Genomic DNA, 21,539 nt, shown 5'->3' on the forward strand with positions numbered 1-21,539 from the left:
CTTTAGGGTTTTCTATGTATAGAATTATGTCATCTGTAAATACTGATGGTTTTGGATGCCTATTTTTTTTTTTAAGATTTTATTTATTTATATGAGAGAATGAGATAGAGCATGAGAGCGGGGAGGGTCAGAGGGAGAAGCAGACTCCCTGCTGAGTAGGGAGCCCGATGCGGGACTCGATCCCAGGACTCCAGGATCATGACCTGAGCCGAAGGCAGTCGCTTAACCAACTGAGCCACCCAGGCACCCCGTGGATGCCTATTCCTTAATTGGATGCCTATTCCTTGATTGGATGCCTATTCCTTGATTGGATGCCTATTCCTTGATTGGATGCCTATTCCTTGATTGGATGCCTATTCCTTGATTGGATGCCTATTCCTTAATTGGATGCCTTTTCTTTTCTTTTTCTTGCCTATTACTGTGGCTAGGATTTTCAATACTATGTTGAATAAACGTGGCAATGGTGGGCATTCTTGTCTTGTTCCTGTTAGAGGAGAAGCTTTCAGCTTTTCACTGTTGAGTATGATGTTTTCTGTGGGCTTGTCATGTATGGCCCTTATTATGCTGAGGTATGTTCTTTCTGCCTCCACTTTGTTGAGAGTTTTTATTTTATTTTTTAAAGATTTATTTATTTTAGAGAGTGAGAGAGCGTGTGTTGAGCATGGGGTGGGGCAGAGGGAGAGGGAGGAATCTCAAGCAGACTCCCTGCTGAGTGGGGAGCCCAACTTGGTGCTCCATCTCAGGATCTGGACATCATGACCTGAGCTGAAATCCAGAGTGAGACGCTTAACCAACTGAGCCACCCAGGTGCTCCGAGAGTTTTTATTATAAAATGGATGTTGAATTTTGTCAAATGCTTTTTCTGCATCCATTGAGATGATCATGTGATTTTTATCCTTCATTTTGTTTATGTTGGTGTATCATATTGAATTGATTTGTGGTTATTGAACCATCCTTGAGTCACTGGAATAAATCCCACTTGATCATGGTGTATGAGCCTTTTAATGTAGTGTTGAATTTGACTTGTTAATATTTTATTTTTATTTATTATTTTTAAAGTTTTATTTAATCTCTACACCCCACGTGGGGCTTGAACTCACAACCCTGAGATCTAGAGTAGCATGCTTTTCTGACTGTGTCATCCAGGTGCCCCTTGCTAATATTTTGAGGATTTTTGTATCTGTTTTCTTTGGGGAGATATTGATCATCTGATTCCACTTGTGAATAGTTATCCATGATTGAACTTTTTTTAAACTAGTAAAGTGATTTGGTAGATGTCCTAGCCATAGTTATAAATTGAGACCAAATTTAAGTGAGATATTTCAATTTTCAGAATTGTTTTAAGAAGGAAATAAATGAGAAGTGCTACAAAACCTCATGCTTAGTAGATCCTACTTCTATAATCCAGTAGAAGATATGAGTATAAAGATCTAGAGGTCTGGGGTGCCTGGGTGGCTCATTCGTTAAGCGTCTGCCTTCTGCTCAGGTCATGATCCCAGGGTCCTGGGATCGAGTCCTGCATCGGGCTCCCTGCTCAGCAGGGAACCAGCTTCTGCCTCTCTCTCTCTCTCTCACTCATGAATAAATAAAATCTTTAAAAAAAAAAAAAGATCTAGAGGTCTGTAGAGAAGGGTGAAGGGAAAAGATGACATGAAATAGCAACTCCTGCAATCTTTAGACTCTAATCTTAGGGTGTGGTGGTAGAATAATGAACAAGTATAATACTGTGATATCACCCAAAATTAAAGAATAATCTTCAAAGGTTTTTTTTTAATGAAAGTAATAAATTCACATAATAAAATAAATAGAACCAAAAAGTATAAAATGAAAAGTAAGTCTTATTCATTTCCAGCTTCTAGGCCCATCTGTCATCGTAAACAATTTTGAGGATATCCTCAGAAAAATTTTTACAATATACCAACTTAAATATGAATACATTTAAAAAAAAGATTTATTTATTTGACAAAGAGAAAGAGTGCAAGCAGGGGGAGTGGCAGGCAGAGGGAGAGGGAGAAGCAGGCTCCTCGCTGAGCAGGAAGCCCGATGTGGGGCTCCATCCCAGGACCCCGGGATCATGACCTGAGCCGAAGGCAGACCCAGGCACCCCTATGAATACCTTTTTAATTTATACTGAGACGTTCATCCTGCATTATATGTTTGTATTTTTCTCTACTTAATTATATCTTGGGGATCTGTCCATATTGACTTGAATCTACATTATTCTTTTGAATAGCTGCAGTTTTACCTTGTATGGATGTGCATTATTTACTTAACCAGTTCCTTATTTGTAGATATTTAGTTGGTTTTGTATGGTAACAATCAGTTTGGTAAATAGCCTTTGCCCTTGATTGGTATTATCTTCAGAATAAACTAGCGGTGAAATTGCTGGGTGAAAGTGAATGTGTGACATTGGTAGATACTGCTAAATACTCCTACAAAACTTAATACTTTACCAGTTTAGACTCCCCAGGACTGTACTGAGGGACTTGTTGGCTCACAGTAAAGTTTGTTTTGTTCTTTTTAAATCAACCTTTTTACATCTGGTAGGTTAAAGATGACTTACGTTTTTATTTGTATTTCTTTTATTATGAATGAGGTTAAACATGTTCTGTAACTGTGATCTGCTTGTTAACAAACCCTTGCAAATGGGTCTCTGGCTCATTTGAAGCCCGTACAAATGTGGCCTTTTGAAGCTGGTCCAAATGGATCTTCCTCTCCTTTAAAAAAAAATCTTCTGCACTTCTTGGTTAGTTCTTTCCCATGCCAAGGTTATGAAGAAAATTTTACTTAGGACTTCTAGTTCTTTTTGGTTTTCATTTTCTGTTTTTCAGTCCTGGTTCATCTGGAGGGATGCTACAGGGTATCACTCTTTTTCTCCCGTATGGTTTGGGAGATATCTGAAATCATTTATTTCCTTTACCAATTTGAAATGACACCATTTTTAATATAGTGAATTCCCATATATGGGTCTGCATGGTCTGTTTTGGAAGAGAGTGCTATATAATTAGGAAGTCTCTGACAAGTATTTCATGCTTGAAATAAAAATACGGTTTCATCTGTGGGAGTTTATATTTTGAGATATTAAGTGTTTATTGTCGTAAAGAATATTAGGGGGAGCACCTGGGCGGCACACTCGGTTTAAGCATCCAATTCATGGTTTCAGCTCGGGTCATGATCTCAGGGTCGTGAGATCAGTGCGGAGGCTGCGTAAGACTCTCTCCCTCTCCTTCTACCCCTCCCCATCCCCCAGAAAAGAATATAGACATTGTAGAGATGTACTCCAGAATATAATTATATTCTAGTGCATAGTAATAGATCATTTTATCTGTTAAGAATTAAAACCCTTTAATTTCATTTCACTCCTTTGTTCTAACACAGTGAAACAGACTACTATTTAAGGAGGCATCAAGTTATGTAATATATATTTTAAAGGTTTTGGTCCAAAATGGTTAAAACAGAATTTTGAGATGAATGATTGATGCAGTGTTAACTGTGTGGAAAAGTTTGCTATTCAGAATAATTCTTTGAAAGACTAAAATAGCTTTAGTATATAAACTATTTTAAATGATTTATATAAAGCTAAAGTCACTTTTCTGATTTAAAAAGTACATGAAGCCCCCACCAAGTACATGAAATCCCCACCAACTCCATCCACCTAAATAAAAGCACATGAAAATGTAAATGTTATAATAAGTTTGTAAAATTTGTATTTGGAAATATAAAAGCTTCTCAAAATACTGGATACATTTAGGAGGGAGGTTCATATTTTAAAAATCAACTAAGGCTGATAGCTGATGTCTTGAGAGATACAGAGTATTTTTGGTATCTTTCAGTATTTCCTCAGGCAGTTCTTTCTTCACAGGCCCCCACTGGGCCTGGCAAGCATACACTCTTGTCTTCACATTCCTGTTTGGTAGTTGACAACTCTTAGGGCAAGTTATTAGAAACATAGGGTTGAAGGGATTTTTAGAGGTAATTCAGTTTATCCTAAGACACAAAAAAGTAGGGGTGCCTGGGTTGCTCAGTTGGTTAAGCACCAGACTCTTGATCTCTGCTCATGTTTTGATCTCAGGGTCGAGAGTTCAAGCCCCAAGTTGAGCCAAAAAACTAAAACAACAACAACCTCAATACCTTAAAAAATCACTTAAATTATTTAAAGATATCCCTACCCCCAAATTAGTTCTATCTCACCTCCCTAAATTCCAGAGTTAATCACTGCTAAAAACTTAAAGCTCTTTCCCAATGTTTTCCTAATTTCATCTTTGTATATCTAGCATGCTTTATATTTTTAGACATCATTTAATTTCTTAGGTTTATTTTGTAACCGCATGAGAGATCTGTTTGACCTTTCATTTTTCAAGGCTAATGTGTGAAATGTGAGGGGAGTTGTATAATGAAGAAAACCTAGGCTCTTGAGTTTGACAGACCTGCTTTTGAATTTTGTGAGTTCCTTTTATTTAATATGATCGTGGGCAAGTTACTTCAACTCACTAAGTTTCATTTTCCTTATCTGGGAACACTAAGACCCACCTCTCAGAGGGGAAGGGTAAATGGGGTAATAAAGGGACCCGCAGGTTCTGAAGGTTCTCTTTACCGACTTGATAAAATTTTCCAAGACTCTTTGGGAACCCAAGGCAAGCTACGGCTATCTCCTCAGGGAAATGCATAAATGTGTGCAGTCTTTCCCACTTGCTTCCTCTCAAGGGCCACCCTGGTCTTCAGTGGCAAGGATTGAGTGATTTCTGCTTTTAACACATGCCTGGCACTGGTTGAAGACATTTGATCTCATTTAAGCAGATGGTAGTTGAAATAATTAGGAAGTGAATGTGGGTGTTGGCTTTTTTGTTTTTTTTATTTAGACGAGTGTTAGTAAAAGAACAGTCGTTAATAGAAACTTTTAAGCCCTTTAAACAAAATAAGCCAAAGAAATATGGTTCTTTAGCTTCAATAATATTTGAAAGAGCATAACTGAAAGTTTTAAACTTTAAAATTGTTGAGTAGAAGGGAAAGAAACTTAAATACTTTTTTCTTCAGGTTTTTAATTCCTATGCGATCTGTTTCAAATGTGTGGATGGAAAAGCTATTAAAAGTAGTAGATGAATACAGTGTATTCATGTTTGCAAAAATTTCTATAATAGCTATTTGCTCCTGCAATTAATGGTTGGTGAACTGGTGGCTATCCATTTTGAAGGCATCTCTTCTTCACTTAAGGAATCCTCTTAGCTCCAAGTATTTGGACAATGGGAGGAAGGTTGAGAAATGTATCGTTTGACAGGACGGGACTGGCTGGGGTGGAGGATTGTTGGGGTTTAGGGCTCTAGTAAACACTGCTGTGGCCGAATGACCTGCTCTGTCTAGTATCTTTCAAGCTATAAGAGCTGTGTGTGCTGCTCATGGCTATAGATTCATAAACAAAATGAAAATGTGATAGCTCGTTTTGTGGTTTTCAGGGAAAAGTTCGAATAGAAATTTATCTTGAAACCACTTATTGTTGGTTTCATTTTCATTTGAGATTGGAATTTCAATAAACACTTCCTCCTCATTTTTCCTAATGATAGGTACTATATTACTCTATTCATCTTGGTATTAAAAAAAAAAAAATGTTAATGAAGGTAACTCAGGGTCCCTAACTTAAAACAGGCATTCTGTGAAAGCTTGGTGTCCCCTTCCTTCCCTGCCACCTCCAGTTTCTCTCCATTAGTGTATTTCTTTGTATCTTTCCAGAGATTGTATATGATTCCCACTCATAAACTTATGCAACCACCCCCCTCACACACACACACACACACATCCAAATTATGGCATGCAGTACGTAGTGTTGGGCATTTTTCTTTATTCCCCTTTCAACTTACCCTACAGATCAGTAGTTCTACAACTACCTTATTTTTTAATAGGTGCTATCGTACTCCGTTGTATGGATATACCACAGTTGATCTATCCAGTCCATTATTTTGGTAGGGGGCTATGTAGTTTTAATTATTTATTTTAATTGAAGTATAGTTCACATGCAATATTAGTGTCAGCTGTACTACATAGTGATTCAACATTTATGTACATTACAAAATGCTCACCACAGTTCGTCATCTCTCACCATACAAAGTTATTACCATCCAGTTCATTATTAATGGACATTTAGGGTAGTTCTGATTTTTTTTCTTACTACAAATACTGCTACATAAATGTCATTATGTGTATAATTTCACAGATGTACTGGTTTGTCCATAAAAGAAATTGATAAGAAAGGAATTTGGTGGGTTGAATCATTGTGGCATGATTTTTTTCCAACATTTTATTATGGAAGTTATTTTTTTAAAAAATTGATTTATTAGAGAGGGGCAGCAAGAGAGGGAACACAAGCAGGGGGAGTGGGAGACGGAGAAGCAGACTTTCCCCAGAACAGGGAGCCCTACGTGGGGCTCAATCCCAGGACCCTGGGATCATGTCCCTAGTCGAAGGCAGACACTTAATGACTGAGACACCCAGGCACCCCTATTATGGAAATTTTTAAACATAAAGTAGAGTTGAAAGAATTTGATACTAACATCCATATTGCCACCACCTAGATTCTACCATTGGTAGTTTACTATACCTTTTCATTTATCTACCCATCTGTTGGTCCTTTCACCGGTGAAGCCATGTTATATGTACATGCTGAGTTTTAACAAATGCATGCAGCTCTGTAACCCAAACCCTAATCAAGTCATAGAGCATTCCCATCACCCCAGAAAGTCCTTTGTGCCCCTTTCCACACACTCCCTGCCCTGAATTAGACTCCTTTTTTTTTTTTTTTTTAAAGATTTTACTTACTTATTTGACTGAGATCACAAGTAGGCAGATGGGGCAGGCAGAGGGAGAGGGAGAAGCAGGCTCCCCGCCGAGCAAGGAGCCCAGTGCGGGGCTCGATCCCACAACGCTGGGATCATGACCTGAGCAGAAGGCACACGCTTAACTGAGTGAGCCACCTAGGCGCCCCTGAATTAGACTGCTTGGTGGTTAAACCAATTTGTTCCCCAACCAGGAATGCTTGAGAGTACCCCACACCCTTTCCCACAAGTGGTCAAAGTTTTTGATGTGAAAATGGTATCTGATAGTTTTAAGTTGCACTGCTCTTGCTGTGAGTAAAGTTACATATGTTTACTAGCCACTTGTATTTTCTTTTCTGTGATTTCTTGCTTCATATTGTTTGCCCATTTTTGTTGGGTTATAGGTCTTAACATTTTTTATTTCATTTGAGTATCGATTTGTTTTAAAACAATAAATTAATTTTGGGGCTGCCTGGGTGGCTCAGTCGATTGAGCATCCTACTCTTGATTTCAGCTCGGGTCATGATCTTGGGGTCGTGGGTTGGAGCACTGTGTCTGGCTCTGTGCTGGGCATGGAGCTTCCTTGGGATTCTCTCTCTTCCTCTCCCTCTGCCCCCCCCACCCCCCCCACCCCCCCCGGGGTGCACACTCTCTCTCTCAAAAAAAAATTAAAAATAAAATTAAAAAAATTTTTTATCTTAAATGACTGTGTGTAGAAATTTTAATAAAATTGGCATATGTTCTATGATGCTTCCAGTGTTATTAGTATGAGTAGTTTTTTTTTTTAAGATTTTATTTATTTATTTTGACAGAGGGAGAGGGAACACAAGCAGGGGGAGTGGGAGAGGGAGAAGTAGGCTTCCCGCTGAGCAGAGAGCCCGATGTGGGGCTTGATCCCAGGACCCCGGGATCATGACCTGAGCTGAAGGTAGACGCTTAACGACTGAGCCACCCAGGTGCCCCTAGTATGAGTAGTTTTTGAATTTTTTTTCAATTCCAAGAGTAATAAAAATTCACTGTAGTTAAACTAGAAGATACAGAGAAGGAAAAAGAAGTACCATCGTAATTTTACTATTTAAAAATAAACATTATTGGGGTGCTGGTTGGCTCAGTTGGTTAAGTGACTCTTGATTTCAGCTCAGGTCATGATCTCAGGGTCGTGATATTGAGCCTTGCGTCAGGTTCCATGCTGGGCATGAAGCCTGCTTAAGATTCTCTCTCCCTCTTCCCCTCCCCACTTTGTGCTCTCTCTCACTCTCTCTTAAAAAAAAAAAAAAAAAAATTCCCTCTCTCTCTATTCCTCCCCCTCTAATGTAGATGTATTTCCTCCCTTGTGCTCGCTTCGGCAGCACATATACTAAAATTGGAACGATGTATTTCCTCCCAACATTTTTTTTTAAGATTTTTAAGTAATCTCTACACCCAACATGGGGCTCAAACCAACAACCCTCAGATCAAGAGTTGCATGCTCTACCAGCTGAGCCAGCCAGGTACCCCTTCTCCCAACATTTTAATGGGTGTGTATATACATGGATAATGTACGTGTGTGTATAAAATATGTGGTACGTACTGTTTTGCAATTTGTTTTTATGCATATGGGGAGCATCTCTACCCATTATTAAATAGATGTCTGTTAGATGGCTGGGCCAGGACAAGGGTGTTCGTATAGTAGACAAAGGGTAGTCATGAAGCAGTATATCACTGTGGTTAAAAGAGTGGACTCAGAAACCAGACTGCCAGGGTTCAAATCTTTGTTCTGCTATTTACTAATTGTGACCTTTGGCATGATACTTGACTTTACCGTGTCAGTTTGCTCATCTGTAAGATGGAGATAATAATAATACCTATCTTGTGACATTATTGTGAGGATTAAGTTAGTTAATATAGGAGAGTGCTTACACTGGTGCCAGGATGTAGTATTTGCTGTATAAATACTAACTGCTGCTGTTTATACAGGAGATTATACCCAAGAAAAGGCATCCACAATGGCTCTGAGAGAGAGCAGAGTAGGGAGTTGTATTGGCCATGTGATGTAGAGGTCTCTGCTTGAGGAGATGAGGGCTGAGAAATAATTTACCATTTAAAGTTGTTGGCCTGGGGCGCCTGGGTGGCTCAGTCGTTAAGCCTTTGCCTTCGGCTCAGGTCATGATCCCAGGGTCCTGGAATCGAGTCCCGCGTCGGGCTCCCTGCTCAGCAGGAAGCCTGCTTCTCCCTCTCCCACTCCCCCTGCCTGTGTTCCCTCTCCCTGTCTCTCTGTCAAAATAAATAAATAAAACCTTAAAAAAAAAAAAAAGTTGTTGGCCTAAGAATTTGCTTCATATCATGGCCCAGTGCAGAGCCTCAAGTAGGTTCTTGAACAAATAGTCCTTATAGTAGAAAAATTGGGGCCTGCTATTTCAAGAGTCCAGCTGGACCTGGGCTTATTCATAAACAAAGATTTTGTAATGCCAAAGTTAGTCTTTCATTAGCAAGTGTGAAAAATACATCAAAATTAGTTGCACAGGAAAAAAGGGAAATGTAATACTGTATTGCTTCTAAAGATAAAGTAACAGTAGTGGTATTTTCCTCTAACTTGTATAGTAATGTTTAGGTACTTTCCATGGCTTGTTTTCCGCAACCATTTTGGCCCCTTGTGTTCTCCATCAGTTGACAACTGAGTACCTTTTATGCATAAGCTTTTGCTGTCTAACTGGATATGCATACCAAATAAGTGATAATGTAATGTGTGTGACAGGATCTGAGAGGCCAAAGGGGAGTGTCTGGAAAGACAAAAAGAAGTAGTATTAACTAAAAATAGAGAACAGTGAAGTAGAAGGACAGCATGAGATGTGATGGTTATTAACTCTACACATTAATTCCGTGTCCTTATTTATGCTCAGTGCTACCAGCTACTATTTTGAGCTAGGTAAACATTTTGACCTTTCTAGTCCTTCAATTTTTTTCTGTCTGATAGTTGAAATTGACCTATATGCCTTTAATCTAAAGGCCAGAGTAACTTTTAATTAAATTTACGACATTTTGAAATAGGTGAATATATTGTGCCTTTTCTCCAAAATTGAGAGAACCGTGATAGAAGATACTTGCTAATCATGTATCTGATAAGGGACTTGTATCTGGCATATATAAAGAACTCTTACAACTCAATAAGAAAATTACAAATAACCAGTTTAAAAAGGGGCAAAGGATCTGAATAAACATTTCTCTAGAGGAGGTATACAAATGGCCAAATAAGCATATGAAAAGATTCTCAACATCATTATTCATTAGATGAGATACCTTCACACTGTAGTGGCTGTTATCAAAAGGACAGACAATAACACGTGTTGGTGAGAATGTATAAATACTGGAACCCTAACACACTGCTGGTGGGAATATAAAATGGTGCAGTCACTTAGGAAAATAGTGTCACAGTTCCTCAAAAGGTTAAATGGAGTGACCATATGACCCAGCAGTTCCACTTCTAGGTATATACCCTGCAGAAATGTAAACATATGTCTACATAAAGGCTTGTACATTAATGTTCATAACAGAATTATTCATAATAACCAGTAGTTGGAAATAATCCAATGTCTCATCAACTGATGAATGGATAAATAAAATATGGTATATCCAAATTGTGGAATATTATTTGGCAATAAAAAGAAATGAAGTAGTGATACATACTATACACCATGGATGAACCTTGAAATCATGCTATGTGAAAGAAGCCAAACACAAAAGGCTACGTATTATCTGATTCTGTTTATGTGAACTGTTCAGAACAACCACATCTGTAGAGACACAGTACATTAGTTGCCCAGGGCTGGGAGTAATGGGAGGGTTTCTTTTTGAGGTGCTAAATGTATTCTAAGATTGATTGTAGTGATGGTTGCACAGCCCTGTGAATAATACTAAAAACCAGTGGATCGCACACTTTAAATTGGTGAATTACATGTGAATTATATCTCAATAAAGGTTATGAGAAGCACTAATAGAACTGAAAAATGTGAAATTAACAAATTCCATCTCTCAGATACCTTTCTTATTAAAATTGATCCTAGGAGAGGCCTCAGGTTTTCTTTGGTGAAAATTACTCATTAATTAAATGATGGCTCCCCATTCTTCCAACAAATTGCTTGCTCTTTATATTTTTGGTATGGCTTGACAAAGCATTTTCTGGTACAATGTGGATTTTATCATCATTACACTTCTGAGAAATTCTGTCATGTATTAGAGATAGCAATCTTCCATTTTAATTATTTCTTAACAGACTTTCATCAGTATTTAAAACCAATGTTGTGGTTGTGTGAACCCATTCTTATACTAATGGTTTTCAGGGGATAGGTTTAAAAATTATTTTTTAAAAATTGGGGAAGGGGCACCCGGGTGGCTCAGTCGATTAAACGTCTGCCTTCGGCTCATGATCTTGGGGTCCTGGAATCAAGCCGTGCGTCAGGCTTCCTGCTCAGTGGGGATTCTCCTCCTCCCTCTGCTGCTCCCCCCCCCAACTTGACCCCCCCAAATAAATAAAAATAAAATTTTTAAAAAATAATTTAAAAATTGGGAAAGATGAGGGGCGCCTGGGTGGCTCAGTTGGTTAAGCGACTGCCTTCAGCTCAGGTCATGATCCTGGAGTCCCAGGATCGAGTCCCGCATCGGGCTCCCTGCTCGGCAGGGAGTTTGCTTCTCCCTCTGACCCTCCCGTCTCATGCTCTCTCTCTCTAGCTCATTCTCTCTCTCAAATAAATAAATAAAATCTTTAAGAAAAAAAAAATTGGGAAAGATGATATTAACAGCACGTATTATTTTTCCTCTGTACTGCTTTTGTATAGAGGGTGGCTGTTAACATTATCCATGTGCCCAACAGTAAATGGCAGTTCAGTATTTGAGAGAAAGTAGAGGTGGAACTAGTAGCTCTATGTCTAGTGTAGCAATAAATGGTCATTTTGCATTTACTTTGAGATTAATATGTAGGTAGTATGTTATTTGGGCATATTCATGGCTTTAAGAAGTTTCTGCAGGAATGAAATTTAATGAAAGATGTTTATTTTGAAGTTCTTGAAACTTCATCATGAATATTTTATAAATTTAATACCTATGGATTACACTTGAGTAATCTCATTCCACAGAATGCATTACATATGGGAGTGAGTTTTAAAAGTTTTTGGAAGGACTGGGCGCCTGGGTGGCTCAGATGGTTGAGCGTCTGCCTTCGGCTCAGGTCATGATCCCAGGGTCCTGGGATCGAGTCCCACATTGGGCTCCTGGCTCAGCGGGGAGCCTGCTTCTCCCTCTGACTCTCCCCTCTCATGCTTTCTCTCTCAAATTTTTAAAATCTTAAAAAAATAAAAGTTTTTGAAAGAATTTAAGAGTCTTTTCAATATTTCTAAGTTTTTAGGCTTAGAGTGTGGCATCAAACAGTAACTCTGAAAATAGACAACCCATTTCCCCTTAATGCATTAATTTTTTTAAGAAATGAAAGTATTGCATGCACATTATTTTATTTTTAAAGATTTTTATTTATTTATTGAGAGAATGATAGCATGAGAAGGAGGAGGGTCAGAGGAAGAAGCAGACTCCCCGCCGAGCAGGGAGCCCGATGCGGGACTCGATCCCGGGACTCCAGGATCATGACCTGAGCCGAAGGCAGTCGCTTAACCAACTGAGCCACCCAGGCACCCCGCATGCACATTATTTTAAAAGTATTACAAAAAGCAACACATTGCTAACCTTCTATCCAGAGGAAAATACTCTGTTTTGTTTCTTCCTAACTCTTGAATAATGTATAAATTGCAACTTTTAAAATAAACTTTTCTGAAATATGTTTTACTTCAATAAAGTACACGAATTGCAAATGTTTAGGCTTAATGAATTTTCATAAAGTGAACATCAATGTTACCCGATCTGGATCAAGAAGTAGAATATTACCAAGCACCCCAGAAGACCCTACCCCCAAAAGTAACCACTCTGTTGATTTCCATCACAATTGATTAGCCTTGCCTGTTTTTGCACTTTATATATAAGTGGTTTCCTACAGTATGGATTCCTTGGCACCTTCCTCACAGTGTTTGGTCTATGAGACTCATCTGTGTCGCTGCATCTAGCAGTAGTTAGTTCTTGTTGCTGGATGGTATGAGCATAGTACAATGTATCCCTTCTTCTGTTGGTACAAATTTGGGTTGATTCCATTTTGGGGCAATTACAAATAGCCCTGCTTTAAACATTCTTGGCCTTTGGCTGCACATATGTACACACTTGGGGAAAATCCTAGGAGTAGAATTAACTGGGTTGGAAGATACCCGTATTGGTCAAAGCGTTTTTCAAAGTGGTTATACCAGTTTGTCCTTCCATAAGCATAGTACCTGATTATCAACACTAGGCTGTAAAAGATAAGGACTTGTCATAATCTCCGCCTCCCCTGCTACATCGATACTTTAAATCATTTTTGGTTCTTCAGTTGGAAGTACTCTTACAACTTGGAATAATGAATCTCTGCTCTCCTATTAACTTTGGAAAGTAGTTTTTGTCCACTTGTGGTAAGAGAAAGATACTAGACACCTCCCCCCTCCAATTGTATTATTCAGAAAGGGAAGAGGCCCTCTTTCATACAGAGAGGGAATGTATAGAATGTATAGAATTCAAATTTGTGCCACATCATATGTTAAGGGGGGGAACCCATAAATAAATGGGGTTAACAATATAATAGAAGAGAGAGCAAGGTAAATTTTATTGATTTGAGAATAAAATACTAGAATAATGCCTTCACTCCCACGGCTACTATCTACATTTGTTAGGGCAGGGATAGTTGCTTAAAACGTTATTCTCAGTTTCCATGGCTTAACGTGAGAGAAATTTATTTTTGTGCTCATCTAATAGTCCAGTGTGGGTGTTCTTTGTAAGAAGGGCAGCCTTCTTTTGTATGTACACAGGATTTAGGGGCCTAGACTGTTATTTATTTCATCCTGTGGCTGTGCCGTCTCTCAGGGTCTAGGAGATGTCTGCATTCAGCCAGAATGGGGAAGAAATGGTGGGGAAAGAATGTATGCTTCTAACAATGAAAGTCCTGTTGAAAAAGGGACAGTCATTATTTTTTCTTATATTTCATTGGTGGGAACTTTACATGGGAGTTCCACTTAGATACAGGGGGCTGGGAAATGGAGTCCCAGGCTGAGCATTTGTCCAGCAGTGCCAGCTCCAGAGGATATTGGAGGAGCAAGGGTTTTTGCTGGATAGCTAGTGAGCCATCTCTGCTGTACCATCTCTTCAAGGACAGGAACAGAATAATGTTCACTAATGGGATAATTTCATTTCTAAGATGCAGATTATTTTCAATTTTAGTATACGTGCTGCCAGAGCGAGCACGATGCTGATTATTTTAATGGTGAATTTTTATACGGAAAAAAGTTTATTTTTTTTTAAAGGAAGTTTGAGTACTTTCTCTTTTTTTTAAAGATTTTATTTTATTTATTTGAGAGAATGAGTTGAGTGCAAGAGAGAGCACAAGCTGGGGGAGAGGCAGAGGGGGAGGGAGAAGCAGGCTCCACCCTGAGCAGGGATCCCTACTCGGGCTCAATCCCAGGACTCTGGGATCATGACCTGAGCCACCCAGGTGCCCCTTTTTAAAAATTTTTTTAAAAGATTTTATTTATTTGAAACACAGGAAGAGACAGAACACGAGTGGTGGGGAGGGGCAGAGGGAAAGGGAGAAGCAGACTCTGCTGAGCAAGGAGCTAGACATGGGGCTTGATCCCAGGACCCCGGGATCACGACCCTAGCTAAAGGCAGACACTTAACGGACTGAGCCACCCAGGCGCCCCTAGGGAAATAAGTTTAGATTTACACCTAAATGGCGTTTCTCACTTCCTTTGGTACCACTTAGTTATGTGATTTTTTTTAACTTTAATTTTCTTATACTTTACAGTTATGTCCCCCTCTGTGAAACTTAGAAATTACCATATTTAAATCAGTTTTACACATCACTAAGAAAGAAAAAAGTTATCAACCTATGGTGTATCATTGGATGTAAACATTGATTACATTTGACTTAACCCCTTTCCATATTTTTTCTTTTCCTCTTTCCCTCTAGTTTGTGATTGGCACAATGGAAGAAGCTGGAATGTGTGGGTTAGGGGTGAAGACAGATATGTTACACAACTCTCAATCAAATGATATTCTTCAACATCAAGACTCAAATTGTGGTGGTACAAGTAACAAGCATTCATTGGAAGAAGATGAAGGCAGTGATTTTATTAGAAAGAACAGGAGTTTGATGAGCCCAGCATACTGCACACAAGAGTCAAGAGAGGAAATTCCTGGGCGAGAAGCTCGAATAGATCCGCCTGACGGTCAGCAGGATTCAGAATGCAACAGGAACAAAGAGAAAACTTTAGGTAATAATCTGTCCTCAGTGGTTGGACATTTTCACATGCTGCTCTTTTTACTTCTGTTTTCCGCAGCACAGGTGGTTATGAACGTCGCCAGTGTTGAGGTAGATGTTTAGCTAATACATCTCTTGTCTTCAGTGGGGTCAATGTGTGTATTTACTGCATTTTGTGCAGGAGACAGAGATAGCAGAGTAGGAAGTCATTTTCTCTGAGTAATTAGGAATAGGCTTTCTTGACAAAATTTGGGGCCAACTTGGCAAAGTAGTATTTGACTTACCTTGTTTGCATCTTTAATGTAGTTTGAAATTTACTGTGAAAACTATATTTATTTGCTTGTTTTATTTAAAATCTAGTCACAGCACTTTAGAGACAACATGATGTTACCTGTAGTTCAGAAAGTGGGTTAAGACTGGCTTTCAAGGGGCGCCTGGGTGGCTCAGTTGTTAAGCGTCTGCCTTCGGCTCAGGTCATGATCTCAGGGTCCTGGGATCGAGTCCCGCATTGGGGCTCCCTGCTTGGTGGGAAGCCTGCTTCTCCTTCTCCCACTCCTCCTGCTTGTGTTCCCTCTCTTGCTGTGTCTCTCTGTCAAATAATAAATAAAATCTTTAAAAAAAAAAAAAAAAAAGACTGGCTTTCAAGGGTATGTTTTTTTTCCTCTTGCTGTGTTTGAGATTTAGGACTAAGAAAGTAGTATGTTAAATCTTGTTAAGAAATCTGAAATCCTCTTTTATTTTAGCCTTACTCGTTGCCTCTAAATTTTTTCTTAATTTTATTTAATTATTTGACAGAGAGAGTGAGCACAAGCAGGGGGAGATGGAGAGGGAGAAGCAGGCCCCCTGCTGAGCAATGAGCTTGATGTGGGGCTCAATCCCAGGACCCTGGGATAATGACCCAAGCGAAAGCACACTTTTAACTGACTGAGCCACCCAGGTGCCCTGCCCCTAAATTTTTTATACTTAGTATACTAAGATTAACAGTGTTTGATTTGTATGGTTTTCTCTACAGAATTATCCTTATTAAATCTATTTTTCACTAACTTGGAAAACCTAAAAATTCTTATAGAAATAACAAGAAATAATTTTAATTCCTTACAAACTTATTTCTTCAAAATCAGCAGCCCCAATTATATGTGTAAAAGCAGATATGGAGTCTTAAGTAACACAGAATGGGGCGCCTCGCTGGCTCAGTTGGAGGAGCATGCGACTCTTAATCTCGGGGCTGTGTTTGAGCCCCATATTAGGTGTAGAGATTACTTAATATTTTTTAAAAAGTTGCACATAATGTTGCCATGTGATACCTCTAGGTATGTAACCAGGAGGGTTGAAAGCACATGTCGGTGCCGAAATGGGTACATGAGTATTCATGGCAGCCTTTTTCATAGTAGCCAAAAAGTTGAAACAACAGTTATGCATCAACTGATGAATGGATAAACAAAATGTGTATTATATCTATACAATTAAATATTATTCAGCTATAAAAAGTAATGAAGTAGTGATAACATCCTACATGGGTGAACCTTGAAAGCATGCTAAATGAAAGGAACCAGACACAAAAGGCCATGTAATAGGATTCTGTTTTATATGAAATGTTCAGGATTGGCAAGTCCGTGGAGACAGAAGGTGACATAGTGGTTGCCAGGGTCCCGGTGGGGGAGCAAGAGGGAGGGACTGCTAAAGGATATGGGGTTTCTTTTTGGGGTGATGAAAATGTTCTGGAATTAAGCAGTGGTGATTGTTGCACAACTTTGTGAATGTACTCAGTTGTACACTTCTAAGTTAAAAGGGTGAGTTTTATGGTATGTGAATTGTGTCTCAAAAAAAAACCAGATGGAATATGGGTTTTAAAATCTTGATTAAAAATTGCAGGTTACAGGGGCGCCTGGGTGGCTCAGTTGGTTAAGCGACTGCCTTCGACTCAGGTCATGATCCTGGAGTCCTGGGATCGAGTCCCGCATCGGGCTCCCTGCTCAGCGGGGAGTCTGCTTCTCCCTCTGACCCTCCTCCCTCTCATGCTCTCTGTCTCATTCTCTCTCTCTCAAATTAAAAAAAAAAAAAAAATTGCAGGTTACATTATGGTTACTTCTAATCATATTTAATGTGTTTAGTCATCTCTTTTAAAATTCTTACTGACCTTGGGCTTTGAGAGGTTTTGTTACTGAAATATCGTGTGGATAGGAAGGTGTTCTGTTTTGAAGTCAGCCTGCATTTTTTCTTCATAGCAGTCTGTATACCACATACCAAAGTCCTTTTTTTTTTTTTTTTTAAAGGTTTTATTTATTTATTCATGATAGAGAGAGAGAGAAACAGAGGGAGAAGCAGGCTTCCCGCGGAGCAGGGAGCCCGATGCGGGACTCGATCCCAGGACCCTGGGATCATGACCTGAGCCGAAGGCAGACGCTTAACCGACTGAGCCACCCAGGCGCCCACCAAAGTCCTTTTAATATATGTTTTTAAATGAAATACCCTATGTATAAGAGTAAACATTTTAAAAAATACAAATGGTTCCTTAAGAAGTAAAATAGTATCACTTATTTTATTTTATTTTTTAAAAGATTTTATTTATTTATTTGAGAGAGAGAGAGAATGAGAGACAGCACAAGAGGGAAGAGGGCAGAGGGAGAAGCAGACGCCCTGCTGAGCAGGGAGCCTGATGTGGGACTCGATCCCGGGACTCCAGGATCATGACCTGAGCCGAAGGCAGTCGCTTAACCAACTGAGCCACCCAGGCACCCAAAATATTATCACTTATTTTAAAAGACCATTTGTCGGGGCGCCTGGGTGGCTCAGTCGTTAAGTGTCTGCCTTCGGCTCAGGTCATGATCCCAGGGTCCTGGGATCGAGCCCCGCATCGGGCTCCCTGCTCTGCGGGAAGCCTGCTTCTCCCTCTCCCACTCCCCCTGTTTGTGTTCCCTCTCTCGCTGTGTCTCTCTCTGTCAAATAAATAAATAAAATATTAAAAAAAAAAAAAAGACCATTTGTCTTAACTTGGATCAATGGTTAAGCAAGGGAATTTTTAAGCCTTCAGCAAGAGTTCTTACAAATAGCTAGTGGTATTAGTGAATGAAGAAATTTGGGGTGGGGGTGGGAAGGGAGGGGTTCCTGCTAATCCAGAATTTAAAAATAGCTTTCTTTAATTTAGCTGGTAAATCTCTTATGTCTAGATACAGGCACAAATTATTTTACTCTGGATGTCAGAACCTAGTAAGTGTTACATAGAATTTACAGGTTAGACTTGATCTTACTCTTGTCTTATTAATCATCAGGAAAAGAAGTTTTATTATTGATGCAAGCCCTAAACACCCTTTCAACTCCAGAAGAGAAGCTGGCAGCTCTCTGTAAGAAATATGCTGATCTCGTGAGTATTAAATCAAGGGAGTAAGGTTCATATGAAATACAGCAAAATGTTTATGTACTTGATAAGCTTTTTAAAATACTTTGATACAGCTTTAGATGTAAAATTACATTATATTCCAAAATTGAAGAGGAGAACGTCATTTCTTGGGGCTTTTTGTTGCTTGTATGACTTCATTTTGTAAGGTGATACCTATAGGACATTATAATGCTAAGATATGGCACAGATTTTCTAACACTCAGTTTTAGAAATGAAAAGGCTGACTTAGAAATACTCTGTTGTGATGCTGTACATGCTAGTCTGGATGTAGTTCCTGTATTTAACTTTTCCCAAGGGAATTTTAGAGATAAATGTTCTAGCCATTGTGATTGAAATTGTGAGTTAGATGAAATAGTCTACTAAAACAATACTTTGTCTCAGGAAATATTTATTTCACATCTACTATGTGCCAGGCATTTCTTTTTCCATCTTCTAAAGAAACTGACCTCATTTGTTCTGGGCCTATGTTATTTCAAGTAGCATTAATTCTCTTTTTAAAATTATGAAAGATGGGGCGCCTGGGTGGCTCAGTCGTTAAGCGTCTGCCTTCGGCTCAGGTCATGATCCCAGAGTCCTGGGATCGAGCCCCACATCAGGCTCTCTGCTCAATGGGAAGCCTGCCTTTCCCTCTCCCACTCCCCCTGCTTGTGTTCCCTCTCTGGCTGTCTTTCTCTCTGTCAAATAAATAAAACCTTTTAAATAAATAAATAAATAAGTAAATAAAATTATGAAAGATGTCTCAACATGGAAACCCTGCCATTCTGTTTAGGTTGAAGAATGGGGAAGTCCTAGAACCCTTTGAAGTGTAGGGGTTGTGGGAAACTTAGAATGAGTAAGTGTAATATAAATGCTAAAAATAATGCCTTTTGTGAAAAACTTACGTGAATTATTGACGATTTTTATGCATTTTCATCTGTTGTTGAAACAGTTATTCCATATCACAAATACTATTTTTTTGTCATTGGCCACCTCTAAAAATGAATTCTGTTTATTATTCAGAGAATTATAGTTACTCTCCCTTGGTTTATAAAGGGGTGTGTGTATACGCCCACGTAGCTGGCATTCAGCACCCTAGCACCTTCTATTCAGAGCAGCAGGAAGCCCTGTGCGTCAGTATGAATGGCCTAGAACAGTCACAGATAAAAAGATGGAAGAAAACCCAGTGTTGGTCAGATTGCTGGCTTCAGGAAAGGAACTCTTCCACTGTCTGTGGAAGACCATTCCTATTGGTTCCATCCACATGGGAATCCTGCAAGAAGTGGTGGAAAAAGAAGACACGAAAAAAAAAAAAGGGAAAAGAAGAGAAGAGTGAAAGACCAAAAGCAGTGTAGAGGATTAGCTAGCTGCTTGACCCTGTACTGTGACAAGGCAGACAGCCACGAATAGATTAGAAGAAAGGGCAAATAGTTGCCTAGGGCCGTCCTCAGATTCATCCATATCATTGGGACTTCTGTTAAAAGGCACGTTCTGATTCGCTGGGTCTGGGTTGGGGCCTGAGAGTCTGTATTTTAATAAGCTCCCAGGTGATGATGTTGATGTTGTTAGCCCTTAGATCACACTTTAAGTAGCAGGGGTCTAGACTGTTTTTGTTTGTGGCTTTTATTGTGTGTGTGTGGAGGTGGGTATGGTTATTTTTAAGTCCCAGTAGTAATTGCTACATTCATTTTAGGATGTGTGACATATTGAAGACTTGCCTAGTAGTAACCTCTCTGATTTAGACTTGCGCTGAATGTATGAAGGATGAGGTGTGTACCGTCTTCAGAAAATGTTCTAAAGCTTTACTTCTTGAAACCACACTCATGTCTTTTAAAAGGTAGAGTATATAGGTTATGGAGCAGTGAGACCATCAATGGAGTAGCCTCTTCCTAAGGGTTACTTAGAAAACTTCCCTTTCGCCATCACTGCCCTCTGCCCTTTTTGTGATCGCATCATCTGACCTCATTGGTGCTTGTGGCATGGATAAGTAGAGAAGTCCTGTAGAGCAGGTGGTATGGCGTGTTGCACTGTACCTGGGATTGTCCACTGGGGAGACCTTGTGGCCTCCATGTTTACCAGATAACATGGGTTCTTGAAATCCTCACATTTCACTTGCTAAGTGTGGATGTACTAGGTTTGTAACATGTTTTTTGTTTTTGTTTTTGTTTTTAAGATTTTATTTATTTATTTGACAGAGAGAGAGATAGCGAGAGCAGGAACACAAGCAGGGGGAGTGGGAGAGGGAGAAGCAGGCTTCCCGCGGAGCAGGGAGCCCGATGCGGGGCTCGATCCCAGGACCCTGGGGTCCTGACCTGAGCCGAAGGCAGACACTTAACAACTGAGCTACCCACGTGCCCCTGTAACATGATTCTTAAGTACTTGTTATATTATAGTGCTGTTCTTTCCCATTCCTGAGTCAGTTTGTACAGATTATTATTATTTTTAAAGATTTTATTTATTTGTCAGAGCGGCAGGCAGAGGGAGAAGCAGGCTCCCCGCTGAGCAAGGAGCCCGATGTAGGACTCGATCCCAGGACCCTGGGATCATGACCTGAGCTGAAGGCAGACGCTTAACCAACTGAGCCACCCAGGCATCCCGTGTGTAGATTATTATAGTGTAATAATAAATCTTGATATCTGCTGGGGTAGGTGTGTATATTCTTATTACTCTTTTTGTTAGAAGTATCTTGGCTATTCATGGCTCTTTACTCTGTAAAATTTTTGGTTCAACTTGGAAAAATTAGGGGAAAGAAACACCAGTTGGGGATTTAGAAGAACATTTCATGGATTCTCTTGGTGCATTTGGGGGAGAGTTGCCATCCTCATGAAATTAATGGAACTTAAGTGTATATCCTGGGGCACCTGGCTGTTTAAATTGATGGAGCATGCAACTCTTGATCTCGGGGTCATGAGTTCGAGCCTCATGTTGGGTGTAGAGTTACTTAAATAAATAAAGTGTATATCCTTATGGGAAAGAAATTAGATTTTTTTTTTTTTAAAGATTTTAT

General features: G+C 39.5%; 1 protein-coding gene across 4 annotated transcripts in view; it reads left to right on the forward strand.

The window, feature by feature from the left end:
* TXLNG (taxilin gamma) overlaps positions 1–21,539 on the forward strand; it is a 72,148-nt gene that overhangs the window by 16,763 nt on the left and 33,846 nt on the right. For all 4 annotated transcript variants that reach the window (XM_064573810.1, XM_064573812.1, XM_064573813.1 and 1 more), the window contains exons 2-3: positions 14,869–15,172; positions 18,429–18,520. In XM_064573810.1, coding sequence (XP_064429880.1) covers positions 14,869–15,172; positions 18,429–18,520 — 396 coding nt within the window. The remainder of the gene's footprint in view (positions 1–14,868; positions 15,173–18,428; positions 18,521–21,539) is intronic.

This window comes from Mirounga angustirostris, unplaced genomic scaffold, assembly GCF_029215605.1.
Source record: "Mirounga angustirostris isolate CCGP_5_RB_7025 unplaced genomic scaffold, mMirAng1.0.hap1 SCAF_11, whole genome shotgun sequence".
NCBI lineage: Eukaryota > Metazoa > Chordata > Mammalia > Carnivora > Phocidae > Mirounga > Mirounga angustirostris.